Source organism: Gopherus flavomarginatus, chromosome 7, assembly GCF_025201925.1.
Source record: "Gopherus flavomarginatus isolate rGopFla2 chromosome 7, rGopFla2.mat.asm, whole genome shotgun sequence".
Lineage (NCBI taxonomy): Eukaryota > Metazoa > Chordata > Testudines > Testudinidae > Gopherus > Gopherus flavomarginatus.
The window spans coordinates 82690489-82708174 of NC_066623.1; the positions used below are offsets into that span (position 1 = coordinate 82690489).

A 17686-nucleotide genomic window follows, 5' to 3' on the forward strand; every position below is an offset into this window, starting at 1 on the left:
ATTTAATTTCTTTGGTTAGATCCCAAAATCAAACAGAAATCTGCAAAGGTACTTCTAGAGAACAAATTATTTCTTATCAGTTTAATAAGTGCCTCAAAAGTAACTAGATGCAAAATTTCTTATTATGATGTATTACTTTTTAATTATACATCTACAGCCTGATTTTCAAAGTACTGAGCATCCATAACTCCACCTGAAATTAAGTAGTATTTCATTTCTTTATTCACTCAGGCTACTATAATAATTATATCAATTACATCTGATAATTAAAAGATTATAAACAAAGTAAGCTATCAAATAGACAGATATTGCAATTCCATATAAATACATTTAAATATTTATGCTTACCTATACTATTTAATTCTTCTCATTATGAATGTACTTTACCTGTTTTTCAAGCTTAATCTGGCTATCCTCTAGCTCTCCATTTCTAATTGTCTCCTGCTGTAACATTTGCTGCTGCTGCTGCAGAGTTTGCTGTAGGAGGACATTTTGTTCAGTGGTGTCCTGAAGATTATGATTTCTTTGTTTTATTTCTTTTTGTAACCGGTGCACCTGAAAATACATAAATTTTCTTTACAATGAAACAAAGATATATATGCCTTGTCTTGCTTCCATTTAAGTCGGTCATCCTATTGTTCTTCGTGAGAGGATGATCAGACCCATAATGCAAAAACAAACATACAATTCTACTGTAATCTATTATGAGGAATAACAGGGAGACACTGTAGCACTGGCTGGCAAAGAGCTGAGACTGGCATCTGTTGCTTGGAGCATGGGCAAATGTGTGGGATCAGGGTTGGGGGGGGAATGGATCCTTCACACCCAATCCCTGCCCCAGGACATGGCCCTCTCACACACCTTCTTGTGTGCTGAGGAGCTGAGAGGAGGATGCACTGCTTGACAGCCAGCCCTACAGTGTTTCCCCTGGACCTACTGGTGACTATTGGGCCAGGAAAGGGTGGGGGAAAAGGGATTCCAAGGCTCCTAATAAAAGACAATTACCTTTTGCATAATTGGTGTTCTTCGTGATGTATTGCTCATGTCTATTCCACAGTAGGCGTACATGCTCACCACATGCACAGGTGCTGGAAGTTTTTCCCCTAGTAGTACCCATAGCGGAGCATCCCCAGTGACCCCTGGAGTGGCACATCTATGGCATGGTATAAGGGTTGCTTTGCGCCCTCTCCCCCCTCAGTTCCTTCTTGCCAGACAACTCCGACAGTGGGGAAGGAGGGCAGGATGTAGAATAGACATTAGCAACACATCTCGAAGAACACCAGTTACATAAAAGGTAACTGTCTTTTCTTCTTCAAGTGATTGCTCTTGTGTATTCCACAGTAGGTTATTCCAAGCTATATCTGTTGGAGATGGGTAGGAGTTCACAAAGTCTCGGGACGGAGCATAGCCCTTCCGAACCCAGCGTCTTCCCTGGTCTGAGAGACGATCGCATAATGCGAGGTGAACGTATGAACTGAGGATCATGTGGCAGCCCTACAAACGTCCTGACTGGGGATGTGAGCTAAAAAGGCCTAGTCTGTTACAGGTAAAAAGCCAGAGTCCATCTCACATCCAGCGTGCAGAGGCAGCATTCCTCACTGGATGCATGGGGCTTGGGGCAGGAAAATTTCCTGATCCACGCAGTAGGCAGCGATCACCTTCAGGAGGAACGAAGGATGTGGGCGGAGCTAGACCGTATCCTTATGAAATTATGTATAGGGGTTCGGAAATCAGGGCCCTGAGTTCCGAGACCTGTCTAGCTGACGTGATTGCACCAGGAAGGCTACCTTCCACGAGAGGCGCGACCAGGAGCATGTAGCTAATGGCTCAAAGGGGGGACCCATCAACCAGACGAGCACCAAGTTCGGGTCCCACTGCGGGGTTGGGGGCCTAGTGTACAGGAACAGACAATCCAATCCCTTAAGGAATCGGCCAGTCATAGCATGGGAGAATACCACATGCCCCTGCACCGGCGAGTGGAAGGGCAATACGGCCGCCAAGTGCACCTTGATGGACGAGGGCACCAGGCCTTGGGCTCTAAGGTGAAGGAGATAGTCTAAAATGAGCTGGATCGGGGCAGCCACAGAGGGAACGTCCTGCTCAGCTGCCCATCTGGAAAACTGAGACCACTTTGCCAAGTAGGCTCCACATGTGGAGGAGGGTTGCCTGCTTTCCAAGAGGACACACTGAACCCCTTCCGAGTACATTCTTTCCTCCCGGCCTAGCCATTGAGCAGCCACACTGTGAGGTGGAGCACCGCTAGGCTGGGGTGGAGGAGAAGGCCCTGGTCCTGGGAAAGCAGGTCCGAGCGGGATGGCATCCGGCCACGGCAGGGCGACTGCCAGGCTCACGAGGGTCCAGTACCAACACTGTCTGAGCCACGCCAGAGCAATCAGGAAGACCCGGGCCCTGTCCGTCTTTATCTTTTCCAGGACCTTGATGATCAGCAGGATCGGGGGGGAAGGCATAGACAAGCTGGCCTGACCAGGATAGGAGGAAGGCATCGGAGATAGCTCCACCCCAAGGCAGAACTGACGACACTGGCGATTCTGCCAAGTCATGAACAGGTCCACCTGGGGAGTTCCCCACTCTTGGAAAATCTGTGTACCACCTCTGGGTGTAGAGATACGCATGGTGAGAGGAGAAGTCTCGGCTCAGACGATCTGCCTGCAAGTTCTGGATGCCCAGTACGTGGTAGGCCTGTTGGCAAATGTCGTGGGCTATACAGAAGTCCCACAGCCTGAAGGCTTCCTGGCAGAGGAGCAGGCCTCGCCTTGCCTGATGATGTAAAACATCGAGGCTGTGTTGTCTGTGAGGACCCTGACCACTCTGCTCTCCAGATGTGAGTGGAAGGCCATGCACACCAGCCGGACCACCCTGAGTTCCTTGACATTTATATGCAAGGCAAGGTCCTGTGCAGACCACAGACCTTGGGTCTGAACGTCCCCCACATGGGCTCCTCACCCCAGGTCTGAGACGTCTGCCATCAGCTCCACCGACGGGGGCATGTCCCTGAACGGGACGCCATGGAGCATGTTCTCCAAGACCTTTCAGTGTCTCAAATCTATCCAGTGGGAGGGAGGCCCTGGCCAACATCGTGTCCAGAACTGCCCCGATGAACTCTATGCACTGTACCGGGACTAACATGGACTTGGTGTCGTTTACTCACAGGCCCACGGTAGCACACATGGGCAGGAGGAGCGCCACACGATCCCGCACCTGTGACTGGGAACTGCCCTTGACCAGCCAGTCATCCAGATAGGGAAAGATTTGGACCCCAGGATGCCTGAGGTAGGCTGCCACCACAGACATGCACTTTGTGAATACCCTGGGAGCAGTGGACAAGCCAAAAGGGAGTACTTCCGTTCTGCCCTCTTAGAGATGGGGGGCAAGGAAGCCAGGGTTTGTCACAAGGCATTTGAAATTCTTGCCACCCCTTCGTGGATGGAAGGGGCACCCTGCCCGGTACCAAGGCCGATAAAACATTGAAGAGGGAGTCAAGGGTTCCTCCACCTCCTTGGCCTGAAGGCTGAGACTTGATGCCACTTTTTTCAATAGTTCCTGGTGGGCCTTAGAGAGGGAGAACAGAGGGAGGAGAGGTCGTAATCGCCTCATCAGGGGAGGGTGAGGATGCAGGCATGGTACTCTGAGTACCAACCGGTACTGGAGGTCCCACCATTTGGTCACCCTCTGGGCACAGAACCGAAGATGCACGTCCCACCAACTCCCTTCTGGAATGCTGGGAAAGGGAGGCCAACGGTTGTTCCAGTGCCCGGCCACCAAATGAGCCCCACTGGGGTCTGCGTCAGGGCCCACAGAGCCCACTGGTACCACAGTGCCGGCCGAGCAGCTCAGTGCCATTGTTCAGCCTGACTAGCCTGTCCCATTGACTGGATGACTACAAAGGGAGGCTGGGCTAGCATACGATCTGCCGCTGTCCCTGGACTGGGAGGAGCAGTGGCATCGGGAACGGTGCCAACCACAACAGCATGATCCCAACATGGAGGAACGGTACCGCCGATAGCAGCTGCTCCACAATCAGCTCCAATGGGCAGATCCGCTGGCGAGGCGCCAGCGATCGACACCTGGGACTATGGGAGCGGTGTCGCATCAGGGTCCTGGAGCAAGAGGATGAACAGGAACAGCATCAATGCCCATATCATGACGGGCTACAGTAGCCTCTCAGAGGCGAGGACCTCTGGTGCCGTCTGTCTCGGTCTCAACGGGGCCCACTCCCTTCGCGAAGTCTATGGTCCCTCGAGGCAGAGCGATGTCTGGAACCCCTGTCAGTCAGAACCCAGTCAGACAACCTCGTGGGGGTCGATGGTGACTGGCGTGGACTATGCATGGGATGGTCACTGAGCAGCGAGCAGCATCGGGAACATTCCCTCGAACGCAAATGGTACCGACCAGGAGGCAACTGCAGCGATCCAAGCAGTGGCTTGCCTCTGGACCAGGGAGCCAATGGTGGCAGTGCCCCTGGTACCGGTAGGGACATAACGTCCCGAGCTGCTTGCAGGGACTCTGGCGTGGAGGGCACCCAGACATCCAGGGAAGCCTGCGCTGACTGGGCCAGGCTACTCTGTCCAACCTGAGTTGGAGGCCTAGTCCCCATCGGCCTCTGAGAACTGTCCAACGTGGGTCTAGTCTCTCCCCCAGTCTTGCTCCTCTTCTTAGCCTTCTTGGTGTGCCCCGCGGACAGGAGGCACTGCAGGATCACCGCACACCAACACCGCGATGCCCAGTGCCAACTTGGAGCGGCGCATTAGAGTTGGGGTCAACGCCAGCTCCATCAGAATGGCTCGGAGCCGAACGTCTCTTTCTATCTTGATCCAAGGCTTGAAAGATCTGCAAATCTTGCAGCAATCGTGGAGATGGGTTTCCCCAAGGCAGCGTAAACAGTCCACATGCAGGTCACTCACTGGCATCGGCCACCTGCAAGTGTTGCACGATTTAAAGCCCGGAGCATGCCCCAACCCGGGTGCACTAAACTCAACTAAACTAACACTAATCTAAACTACTTCAACTACAAGTACTACTACTACAAACAAACAAGAGTTCTAGAGGAAAGCTGCAGACTTCCTGGAGCAGAGCAGTTCTGATGCACCTTCACTGGCGGCAAGAAAGAACAGGAGGGGGGGCGTGTGCACAGCACCCCTTATACCACACCATAGAGGCACCACTCCAGGGGTCACTAGGAGCACTCCCCTACGGGTACTGCCAGGGGAAAAACTTCCAGCACCGATGCACATGGAGAGCATGCACACCTACTGTGGAATAAACATGAGCAATCACTCAAAGAAGAAATGCATTTTGGCTGTCCTGTTCCTATCTCCCCACCAGCCAGCCAGCCAGCCAAGAAGCAGCAGCAGCAGCAGCCTGGGTGCGAGCTGAGTGCAGAGCGAACCAGGTTTACAATCCCTGTCTTGTACCACGCTGGGCCGGATGTCTGGCGCCATCTGGTGAGATACCCCCCAATGGCCTCTGGCTTACCATCCCTCCTACTCCCCAGGATAGGACTGGCACCGCCACCTCCCAGCCTGCTAACCCTCCACAAGCAGCCTTAGCAGGGAAGTGGAAGCTGAGATGGCCACTTCTGCCTCCTTGCTGTTGGGAAAAAAATTGCAGCAATTCTCAGGGACAGGAGGAGGCTTGGCAGTTGTCCACATCCCATGAAATTCAAAACACTTACCAGTGACGCTGCTGAGGATTAAAAAACAAAAAAACAAAACAAAAACAAACACAAACAAAGATCTGTGATTTCCACAGGGTCTTATCTATAGGTTATCTTTCCTATATAAAAAAAAAAGAGGTAATGTAAAATTAACAGTTGATCACTCGTCTTCAGCTTCCTATTCTCTCTTGGCTTTGCAATTTTTGTGGTTCCTGATTCTCCTCCTTCAGCGGCTCATTTTCGCCTTCACATTCTGTCATGGTTCCTCTGCTCTTCTCTATTTTTGTAAACTCAATCTGTTCCCCTCTCCTCCAATTACCACCTATATGCAAATGATCCAAGATTTTCAACAATGATTAGTGACTTTCGGTACCTAATTTGAGACATGTTAAAGGAGCCTAATTTTCAGGGGCTGGATGCTCAACGTTTTCTGAAAAGTCATGCTCTTTTAAAGCACCTCAAGTTGCACACCCAAATATGGAGGCACCTATTATCACCAGTCACTGATGAATATCTTGGCCATGATTACCAATCTTTACCTGTCACCTTGCCCCACTATCCAGTATCCCCATCTCTAAATATCAGTTATAGATTTTAAGGGCAGAAGGGAAGAATAGACCATCTAGGCTGACATCCTCTGTATCACAAACCATAAAATTTCATCCAGTTATTCTTATACTGAGCCAAATAACTTGTGTTTAGCTAAAGTGTATCTTCCAGGAAGGCATCCAAGAGATAGGAATCCATCATTTTTCTTGGCAGTTTGAGCCAATAATTAAATCACTCACTGGCAATATTTTGTGCTTTACTTCTAATTTGTCTGGCTTTAAATTTCCAGCAACTGGTTCTTGTTATGCTTTTCACCACAAACTTAAAGAGCCATTTAGTACCTGTTTTCCCCCGCCATGAGGGTACCCCTATACCTATACTACAATCAAGTCACCTCACTAACTTCTTTTTGATTAGCTAAACATTAACACAACTGCAATAGCCCTCTCAATCTCAGTCATTCCTTAACTGAATGTATCCTTTCTCCTGATCCTGCTTCTCTGGCTTTACTAACAACTCCCTTATATTGGATACTACTACTTTTCACCAACCACATCCACTCTCACAAAGTCCTATTGCTTCTCCCTCTTTGTCACAAAAATTTGCCCCTTTTCACAGTCCCTACTGTTCACCTCTTTCACCTACATTGTTCACCTCTCCTTGCCTACTATATCCTTCTTTTAGGCACAAAATCCTAATATGATAACGGATAACGCCAGTTTTTATCTGTAACAGAGAAAAACTAAGTTAATAAAACAAATTAAAGTGTACCTCTTCAGACTTCTTCTTTAGCTGCTTTTCAAATGACTCCTTATTTTCTTCTAATTGACTCAGATACAATCTAAGCTCTTCCTTACAAATGTCTAGTGCTGACTCTAGTTGTCTGACCTAGTTAGATGTAAGAGACCATTTAAAATAAGTAATGACTAGTTGTTCAGAATTGATCAAGAAGTCTAAAATAATTCATTAAAACCTGCTTGTTAATTCTGCCATTGTGTGTGATATAACTACAAATATGGACTAAAAAAAATCTTTAATCTCTCTGAAATTTACTTTTAACATAACATTTAAATAATGAAAAATATTCATACAAAAACTTACAAAATGTATGTTTTTAAGTCATAAGAGATTATCAATTATGCAAAGATATTACAATATCTGTCATCGGCTACAGTTTAAGGACATATATTATATATACGTATTCACAATATTTAGTCAGCTATTCACTTGTGCATTATTTACAGAGGAAGAGATTAAAAGGCTATAAAATGCCAGCTTTATGTATGGGATACCTTCATAAGATTGAGAATGATACAGTCTTATGTAAATTATGACAAGTCAACACTCAAAAAAGATTCATATCTAAAACCAAAATATTTTATTGTGCGATTACAAAATAGCAAATTCACTTTTATTTTCTGCATTGAGACTGCAGTTCCTGGGTTTCATCAGGAGGGAAAAAACAAGTAAACATAAAAATAGCATAGCATGATGATGATGCTGACAATTTAACAAATGTATCTTACATTTACATTACTACTAATTTGAACTTGCACCCTGAAATCACAAACTGAGATACACAACTTATATACAGCAATAACTAGGAACTGTAACTATCTCTGAGGAGAAATGCAGCAATTGTAACATTAAAAAGTGTTGGGAACGAAGTGAAGATTTCCATATCAAATTGTAACAGCAGCGGAAAATTCAGACAGGCAGTCTGCAGTTTTCCACACTAGAATTTTACAAGACCATGATGTTACACACACACTTTTTTTTTTTAAAGGGAGGGGGGAGAAAGCTTCAAGTTATCTCTGATTAGAAGTAGTCAGGGACATTCATTTTATATTTCACCTGAAAAATACCACTGGCAGCAGTACCCTGTAACAGTAACAGACCACTGGTTCAGTACAGACTCGGACAGAAGCAAGCCACCTACTGAATCACCAATACCACTTCTTAAAGCACCTAGACAATAGGTAGGATAGCTCAGTGGTTTGATCATTGGCCTGCTAAACCCAGGGTTGTAAGTTCAATCCTTGAGGGGGCCTTTTAGGGATTAGTCCTGCTTTGAGCCAGGGGTTGGGCTAGATGATCTCTGAGGTCCCTTCCAACCCTAATAATCTATGATTCTTGGATGGCTTCTCATCCCAATCAATCTTAGGTTATGAATTCAAATGGTATTACAGCACAAGATGGCATTGCTTAGCAAAACTACTGTTGCCAGTACTGCACTGAAGAGACTTGCCAGACAGACACTAGTAGAAGGAGTAAATGGGCTAAAGAGTTTGAAGAAGTCAGTTTACTTTTACAGTTATTTAGCCTAAAATAAATATTATAGTGAAACCTGAAAAAAAAAGAGAGACCCTTATTCATCACTCTCTTGTCTTTAGAGACTCCCAAAACTATCTCCAAATGTAGCAATTCCAATTCTGCTCTACTTGTACTATGAGAGCATCTTAGCCAGGCAAATGATTTTTGATGGTACATACAGCAGTCACTTAAAGCAGGTTTCACTATAATATTTCTCTTTTGTTTGTTCATTCTTAAATGAAGGATGAAAGAAGGACTGGAAGATGATGATACCTTTTGGAATATTTACATGAGCTCTATAAGTAACTTGGAGATGTCTCACTTAGAGGGAATGGAAAAGAGCTACATAAATACAGCAATTCAAAAAAGAAAAAGGTATTAATCAAAAACAAAAAAAATCATACTTACTTTGATTGTTTCTTCCGTTAATTGGCTTTGCAACATTTTCAAAGCTTCTTCTTTCTTGGTATTTTGTTTTTCCATTTCCTGTTTGCATAGATTTACCAAAGGAGACAAGATGTGAATATAACTGAACATACAAAAGTTATACTATGGGAAATCAGCATACTAGAAAATGAAAAAAAAAATTTGTTTAGTGACAAAAAATGTTTGTCTTTATACTGTATTAACATGCATTTTACTTCTAATTAATTTGGCCCTGATTCTGTCATGTTGTGGTCCCTTTACACTTCCCTAATGGCAGAAAGAGGCCATAAAAAGAGAGTGTAGGCTCCTCCTGTAGAATATTCTCATTATAGGAAAGGCCCTACTTGAACTGCAGGATGATAATCAAAAATATTGCAGCTGAGTTGCAGACAAGCCATGGAAAATTGCAGAAAAGTAACAATGGACCTTACTATTTGCGATAATAAAGCCCATTATTACTGTTCTGCAATTTTCCATTGTTGGCTGAGAGTGGGCACTCCCACTGTTGGCCACTCAGGTCTGAGAGCTGAGGCCTGGGGCTGACAGCAGCCACCCTGGGCTGACAGCAGGGGCTCCTGCTCTCAGCCCCGGTGTGGCCAGGCTCCCACTATCAAAAGTACAATGGAAGCCTAATATTGTACAATCTGCAACATTGCAAGTTATATAGGGCCTTAATTATAGGATAGTTCTTCACCTGACACAGAGCAGATGTAAGGCTCTATGCTGGCCTCCTTCCTTGTCCTTAGCGGAGGAGGCACATTGAGATGCAAGTCAGGATGTGACCCGAGTGCTATTCTGTGCTGGAATAAAAGCCATAGAGGGTCATTAAAGTCAGGGCAATTTAGAGCAGCTCTGGGACTGGTCTAGGTTGCAACAGGTACAGAGGCCAGAATTAGGGAGCAGGCAAAGATGGCTTAAAAACAAAAAACCCCACCGATCTTTGTCTACCCCTATCTTTCCTGTTCCCAGCAAAACTGAGAGAGAGAACCCGGCCCTTCATCTCTAAAAACTAGTCAACCAACATTTGGTTTGCTATTAGACAGAATTAATAGTCAATATTACCTCTCTGCTTTCTATCAGCAGTCGATCCAATGATTCAAGGTGACGCTGTTTACATACAATATCTTCTTGTAAAACAGACATTGTCTTCTCTAGCTCATTAATTTGCTGGTGTTTCATAGCCAACTGAGTCTGAAGCTATACACAAAAAAAAATCCATTATTTATTGTTTTAATGTAGTTTCTTATAAAAGCCTCTTTTGAGATTTAAAAACCATCTACACATATGGTTCCATTTGGTTCATTTACCACCAAAAAGCAGTCACCCCTAGAGTGAACACAAAATGATCATATTGATGCCATCAGCAACACCATACAACCTAGGAACAGGTATAAAAATTACATTACTGATTAAAGCAACAGGAGAACATAGGCAGAATATAGTTACTTTGCATGCTGAAATTGGTCAAGACAACAAGACATACAACTCTACTTTTGCAAAATATGACATGAAATCTTCTATGACTGAAAGCAGTAAGGGTTTCAGTTTCAAAAAAGGTCATGTGAAAGTTATTAAATGTTTCTAAAAAAATTGGAGGAACGTTATCAAAGATCACTCTGTCTCAGTGGGAAAGAAAATACTGCCTGGAGCTGTATTATTCTGACTGGGGATTCTCCTCATGGCCAGAGGAGAGATGCTCAAGTCAGTCTCCACTTTCTCCCCACATTAATGACCCATGGGAAGAGGTCTTCCTGGGGTCCAAGGAAGTGGGGTGATGGTGTTATAGAGGTGTCAGACTCTCACTTCTACATGGCAGAGAAGAGAGTCACAAGTCTCCAGGGGACAGTCTTTATAATGCTGAATGCTAAAAAGAGGGAGTGTATGGAGGAGATACCATGAACTTTTTAACCCCAGAATTACCGAGGAATGAAGATACGGAAATTAAATTTACATAGAAAACATTAGAGATATATATGACACACATATTAATGCATAATCTCTTACTATTTCAATCTGTTTTTCCATCTCTTTGTGCTGTTCAAGATGAATTAACTTTGCTTTTTCAAAAGCTATAGTTACTTGCTCATGTTCTTCATTGATATTTGCTTCCAAGTTGCGAATCTGGCCATTCTTCTCCTGGAAATATTTTTTAAAATCCTTAATCAGAATATATAGATCTTTTGATATCAGGTAATGAGTTATTTTTTGTGTAAGCAATAAGGAAGTATGAAAGTCTCAGACTCATAAGAACAATAGATAAAATTGGAATTTAATATTAATGTTTTACATTTATATAGCATTTTTCACCCCGTAAAATCTCAAAGCATTTTACAAAGTACAGTGTAAACATGGAGCACCACTGAAATGCAGCCATCACAGACATGGAGGGTAGCTGTCTGATGGACAACTGGTACATATGACAGCACACAGTAGTGAGTGAAGGAAAATGTTGGCCAAGGATGCCAAGGCAAACCCCTACTCTTACAAGAAATGTCATGAGGCCATGAAAGGACAATAAAGTAATTTGACAGCAGTAAATATTAAATATGAAGGAAGTGAAGAGAGCAATCTTAAGCATGTAAAAACTAAAATATTTTAATAACTTTGCACTGTTATTCTTTTTCAAATGTAACAGTACAGGAAAGAGCTGGATTTTCAATCATTAAATATTTCTAACTGACAAATATTTTCCTATAATGCAAAAAACTGTAGAAAGACAATTTAAAAAAATATTTCTATATACTTACAAAAGTGACTGCTTCTTGGATTTAAAAAATATGAGTAAAGTCCTGGCGCTACTGAAGTAATTGGCAAAACCATCATGGACTTCAGTGAGGCCTGGATTTCATTCCATATGTAATATAAAGAAAACTATTTATATACATTTAAGAATTTTCATGGGTGTTCAAGGGTAAAAACTCCAGGATATTCTCTTTAAAGCAAGATTATTTGCGTTATTAAAATTGTGTGATCTGTACTAAGAGATCTTGCACTCTATCTGGTTTGTATATGTATAATGCCAGCATAAAAACTATAGTAACACACCAAAATTGTGTGATTTTACACAATTATGACTTCTCAATGAAAATTTCTTACTATGAGCTCCTGATCCAGCTCAGAACACCTTGCAGTAGCAGCAGAATAAGCAACTGTCTTTTCTTCCAACTGCTTTTCAAGTACTGAAAGCTGAGAGGATTTCTTTGTTATCTGAAAATAAACAGAATATAAACCATTAAAAGAGATTTTTTTCTTTCCTAAATATATGATTATAAAGACCTACGCATGTGTATATTTTTCTAACTGTGATGTTTATATAATGGTGCATATATAGTGTAAGTACAGCCTGCTAAGAGCAGTATGGTAGGAAAAGATTACATAGGACAACTGATTTAAGGTTTGTTCAATTATTTGTCAATGCTTTCTTGAAAACTGACTTGTTATTAACTATTACTTTTTATTAGTTACACAGAAAATAAATTTTAAGGCAACTTACCTTTAATGTGTGCAATTTACCATAATTACAACGCCACAATCGTGAGTCAAATGTTAGACATCTATAATATTGGGGTCATTAAAACAGCCATTACAAAACAAATTATGCTGAAACTGGATATAGGCATGTTAGGAATTTGAATGCTAATACGTTTAATGCCATTGGTGAGTTATAGCTTTCATTGCCTTAATTTCTCTTGTGATTATCTAGTAATAGTTCTGGTCTCTGGCAAATATTCAGCATATTTCTCATTAAATACATACTCAGCATTTGGGTATCCATTAGTATAGAGGGGGGCAAACTACAGCCCGCGGGCCACATCTGGCCCACGGGATCTTCCTGCCCGGCCCCTGAGCTCCTGCACGGGAGGCTAGCCCCCGCCCCCTCCCCCGCTGTTTCCCCTCCCCTGCAACCTCAGCCTGCAGCGCCACCAGCACAATGCTCTGGGCGACCGAGCAGCACAGCTGCATAGCCGCTGCCCGACCCAGTGTGCTGAGCTGCACCATGGCGCAGCTGCCTGTCTTGGTGCTCTGGGTGGCATGGCTGTAGTCCTGGTAAGGGGGCAGGGAACATGGTGGCAGGGGTCCGGGGGCGGGGGAGACAGTCAGGAAGGAGATGGGGCGTTGGAAGGGGTGGTGGGGGCAGTCAGGGGCAGGGGGTCCAGGAGTGGTCAGGGAGAAGGGGTGGTTGAATGGGGCAGTCAGGAATCAGAGGAGGGGTTGGATAGGGTGGCAGGGGGTTCAGGGGACAGGAAACAGAGAGGGGTGGATGGGGCAGGAGTCCCTGGAGAGCTGTAAGCGGGGGATGGGGGAGGGGTTGGATAGGGGGCAGGGCCAGGTCACACCTGGCTGTTTGGGGCAGCACAGCCTCCCCCAACCAGCCTTCCATACAATTTTGGAAACCCGATGTGACCCTCAGGCCAAAAAAAAGTTTGCCTGCCCTTGCACTAGTAGGTTTTGTTTTTCCCCCCACCCGCCCTCTCTCAATCACTCACACATGTCTACCACAAGAGGGCACCCCCTGACAATCTAAATAGCAGCAATTTACACAGCAGCTTTATAACCTGGGATTTCTGATGTTATTAACATATTACCGTCTCAGTTTTACCTCCAGATTTTCCTACACCCCCAATAAATCTAATTCATATTCTCTCCAAATAGTCTTGCATCAGAAAACAAACATGGCAATGAAAGTTTTCAAAAAAGGGGAATTGTGTCAATTATTGCATTTAATTCAATGATCAAAGGTGATACACTTTTCAGCCCTCCTAACAACTTACTTCTCGCTCTAAGTTAGTAGTTTTTTCAGCCTTCTCCAGTAGTTCTTCCTGTATAATTTGAAACTGACTGGCTCTCTGGGCCATGCTGGTCTTTAAAGAAGAATTCTCCTCTTCTGCTTTTGACAGCTTAGCACGTAACTCTTCTATCTCTCTTGTGAATCTTTGACGCTCCTTTTCAAACTGTTTACTGATGAGCTTCCATTGTTGACATTTTCTCTCTTCTTTTTTAAAAAAAGTTTTATTTATAGATGGACAATTAAAATTAGAGATAATCAAGTTGTAAAAAGACATGCCTGATGATGACAAGTAGTTTGACAGCAGCATGTTAAGCTACCACAGGAGCCCCAGGGCTCAAGAGTAACCTCAGAAAATTTTGCCTTCAGAAGTCAATGCCTGTTGTGGAGGTTACATTTAGGCTTTGGGAGAAAAAGCACAAAATGCACTGCTATGAATGAACACCTGAAGTCATTTTATTGTGCAGCACTGAGGGCAATCAGAAATCTACAATCCTACTTTTCTAGAGCTGAAGCGCCCTAAGGACAGTAGAAAAAGAACAAAGGAAAAAATGAATAACTGGAGACCTCATCATACCAGAAAAGGGAGAAACTTAAGTTATCCATTTTTAACATATTTTGAGTCTGGGGCCACGGCAAGTCATGGAGAGCCCATTAAAATAAAATAAATACACACTCCTCTACCCCGATATAACGCGGTCCTCCTCACATCTGGCCAACTGCCGCTCTCCTGCTCGCTGTCTTCCTGTCCACCTGCCTCCTCATCCCCTTCCTGCCTACCACTCACCTCTCCATTCGCCTCCTCATCCCGCTTTCCCACCCGCTTGCCTCCCACCCTTAACACGCCGACCCGCCAGAGAGCTCAGCCCCGCCCCCCAGAGCGCTGCTTTACCGTGTTATATCCAAATTCCTGTTATATCGGGTCACATTATATCGGGGTAGAGGTGTAAATAAAAATTAAAATGCACACTGAGCCTCAAGACTATGATAAATACCAAAGTAGTTAAACCCTTGCTCTCCATAAGGGCATCTGTTATCAGAAAATATTAAAATAGCAAAATTAAAACCTACAAAAATGTTAACTTGCATTCTGCAGTCATTTTTAAATAAGTATGTCAGAAGGAATTTTAAAGTTTTTAAGTGCACTATTTTTCACCATGCTCACCTGTTTGATTTCCAATCAATTTTACAGGTTCTGTTTCTAGGCCATGTAATCTGCCACTTTCTTGTCCCTCAAAATCATTAGAAAGATGTTGAGCTACTTTACTGACAGTTAGGTTTGCCTGAAGCTTTTGAATTTCTGCTTCTTTCATTGCCAGTTTTATTCTAGCACAAAGAAAAAGATATAAAATGTTATGGGAAAAAGTATTCTTTGAAAGTATTTTTCTCTCTTTGCCAGTAGCAATACCTCCTAAATACTATTCTGAAGTCTTGCTATAGTTCAGGGCCCTTAAAAATATACCTTAGATCTGCAATCAAGGATTTGTTTGATTCACAACAAGAGGCATACATAGCTTCCTTTGTAGAGGAACTGGCCATCTGAGGTTTCGACTGATGCAATTTAAACTGCAAGTTAAGAAAAAAGAACTAATGAAAATATAAACTTTTTCTATGATAAATTCACATACTGTACAAGCAGAATGTTTTGCAAGGCACAAAGATTTGAACATCCTGGCCTAACCGGGTACCTATACATAGAGTCCTTAAAAAAGTGATGTTTGAAGGGGGTAAGCATCAGAGGTCCCATCAAATGGAGCTGTGGGCAATAGGCACCTTGAAACTCAGGTCATATACTTAGATGTCTAAATTTAAATTTAGACACTCAAATTTGAAAATTTTAGCCATTAAATATCACACTTATGAAGTATCAGTAATGACTCCAAAGCTGAGCTTGTTTTGAACTTTTCACTTACAGAAAGTTAATTCTGCTTTATTTTAATGAGTGAATTTAATCTCCCAATTTTTCACAATTACAGTTGAGAGGACATATGAATTTTCTATTAAATTGTTTGAATAAAATAATTACTAACTCTCCTGAAAAAAAAAATTGATTAAAAGCCACTCAGTCTGAAATTGGCATTATTACAACATCTCTGAGACAGCCCACTTTGGAGATTCAAAAATTACAAAACAGTGTTATTCAACTTTCCTAATAACCCTGTACATTTATGGAATGAAAAGCAGATGGAGAGATCAACATCCACAATGTACTCCTGCTCCCCAATGCTGCCTATCTGACCCTGCTACCCAGTCCACCTCCCAAGCTCTGCTCATCAAAAATTACCCTCCATACAGCACCAGATCTTGGGTTTCTTTGTGACTCTTTCCCATCCATGCTCTACCCACCAAATTTCTTGCAAACCCGATAAAAGTTCACAAGTGCAAGTCCCAGTTTGATGGACCAGAGCTTCATTGTGATGAGCCATATGAAGTTTCTTCATCAATCATCATCATCATCATCATGTTTCCATTATGCCTCTGGTGTTTAGGGCAGCGACAAAACTCCTCCACTCCTGTGTGTTTCCGGCAAGTCTTTCAATGATTCCCCAGCTGTGCCCCAGGTTTTTCAGCTCAGCTTCCACAGCTCTTCACCATGTTGTTTTCAGGCGACCTAGTTTTCATTTGCTCTTCAGGTGTCCATCTTATTGCTACTCTGGCAATGGAATCAGTTTCCATCTGCAGCACATGGCCAATCCATCTCCAATGCCTCCTGGCAATGATAGTGCTCATATCCTTTTGGCTGCACTATGTCAATAGATCCTGGCTTGAGAATGTTCTCGGCCAAAAGATACGAAGGACTTTTGACATGTCATACTGTCTCATTCCCTAGCATTCTGCGCTATAAAGTAATATTGAAAGTATGCAGCTATGATAAATCTTGAGTTTGATTTTGGTGTTTTATTTAGATGATTTCCAGACTGTATTTAAGCTCCTGAAGGTGTTCCTGGCATCACTGATTTTGTTCCAGATGTCCCGGCTTGTTCCACTATTCTGGCTGATGGTGCTGCCCAAGTATGTGAACGTTTCTAAACTGGTGAGAACATAATCCTCTATCCATACTGGCAATGGTGAGGCAATATTAAAGGTCATGATATCTGTCTTATTGTAGTTGATTTTCAGTCCAATTTGCTGTCTGAATGCGTGGAGTCAAGTGGTTTTTTCTTATATATTGTGTTGGGTATGTGATCGGAGAGCGAGATCATCTGCAAAGTCCAGGTCTTCAAGTGATTAGAAGCATATCCATTTAATGCCTCTTGGCACATCTTCTGTTGTACGCTGCATTACCCAGTCGATGGCAATATTGAGGAAGATTGCAGACATGACACACCTTTGACATACACCTGTTTTGACTTCAAAACTGAGCTCACTGTGATCAACACTGCATGTAAAGTTGAAATAAAAGCTTTTGATTATATGGAGAGGGATTCCACATGCCTGCAGAATGTACCATAGGCTGGTCCTGTGAATGCTACTGAAAGCCTTCTCAAAGTCTATGAAATGTATACAGAATTGCAGTGTTCAATTATTTTTCATAGAGCGAAGATCTGGTCTATGCATCCACGCCCTTTCTGAAAACTAGCTTGCTATCAACTGCCTCTGATATACACTGGACTATGATTTTACACAATACTTTACTTGGCACAGATAAAAATGTGATACCACGCCAGTTATTACAATCACTGATTGTTCCTTTCTTTGGTGTCTTCACTATAACCCATTGGTCTGCTCATCCGGCACTTTTTCCCCTTCCCAGACTGATGTAAATAGAGGGGCCAGGATAGATGCTGCTAACTCAGGATTTACCTTGAACAATTCTGCATTCAAGTGACCCTTGCCATGAGCTCTCTCATTTTTTAAGGATTTGATGGCTTGAATTATCTCTTCCTTAGTTGGAGTGTCTGTGCTGATATCAAAATCTTTTTCTGCCTCTTGGATGT

At 43.3% G+C, this 17686-nt stretch overlaps 1 protein-coding gene across 1 annotated transcript in view; it reads right to left on the reverse strand.

Annotated features, from left to right (window-relative positions):
• The window catches only part of CCDC18 (coiled-coil domain containing 18), a 67750-nt gene that overhangs the window by 32711 nt on the left and 17353 nt on the right, over nucleotides 1–17686 (reverse strand). Inside the window, 9 exon segments of the mRNA XM_050962468.1 lie at nucleotides 388–555; nucleotides 6995–7111; nucleotides 8945–9022; nucleotides 10025–10159; nucleotides 10967–11098; nucleotides 12059–12169; nucleotides 13735–13955; nucleotides 14914–15074; nucleotides 15211–15314. Of these exon segments, the coding sequence (XP_050818425.1) occupies nucleotides 388–555; nucleotides 6995–7111; nucleotides 8945–9022; nucleotides 10025–10159; nucleotides 10967–11098; nucleotides 12059–12169; nucleotides 13735–13955; nucleotides 14914–15074; nucleotides 15211–15314 (1227 nt within the window).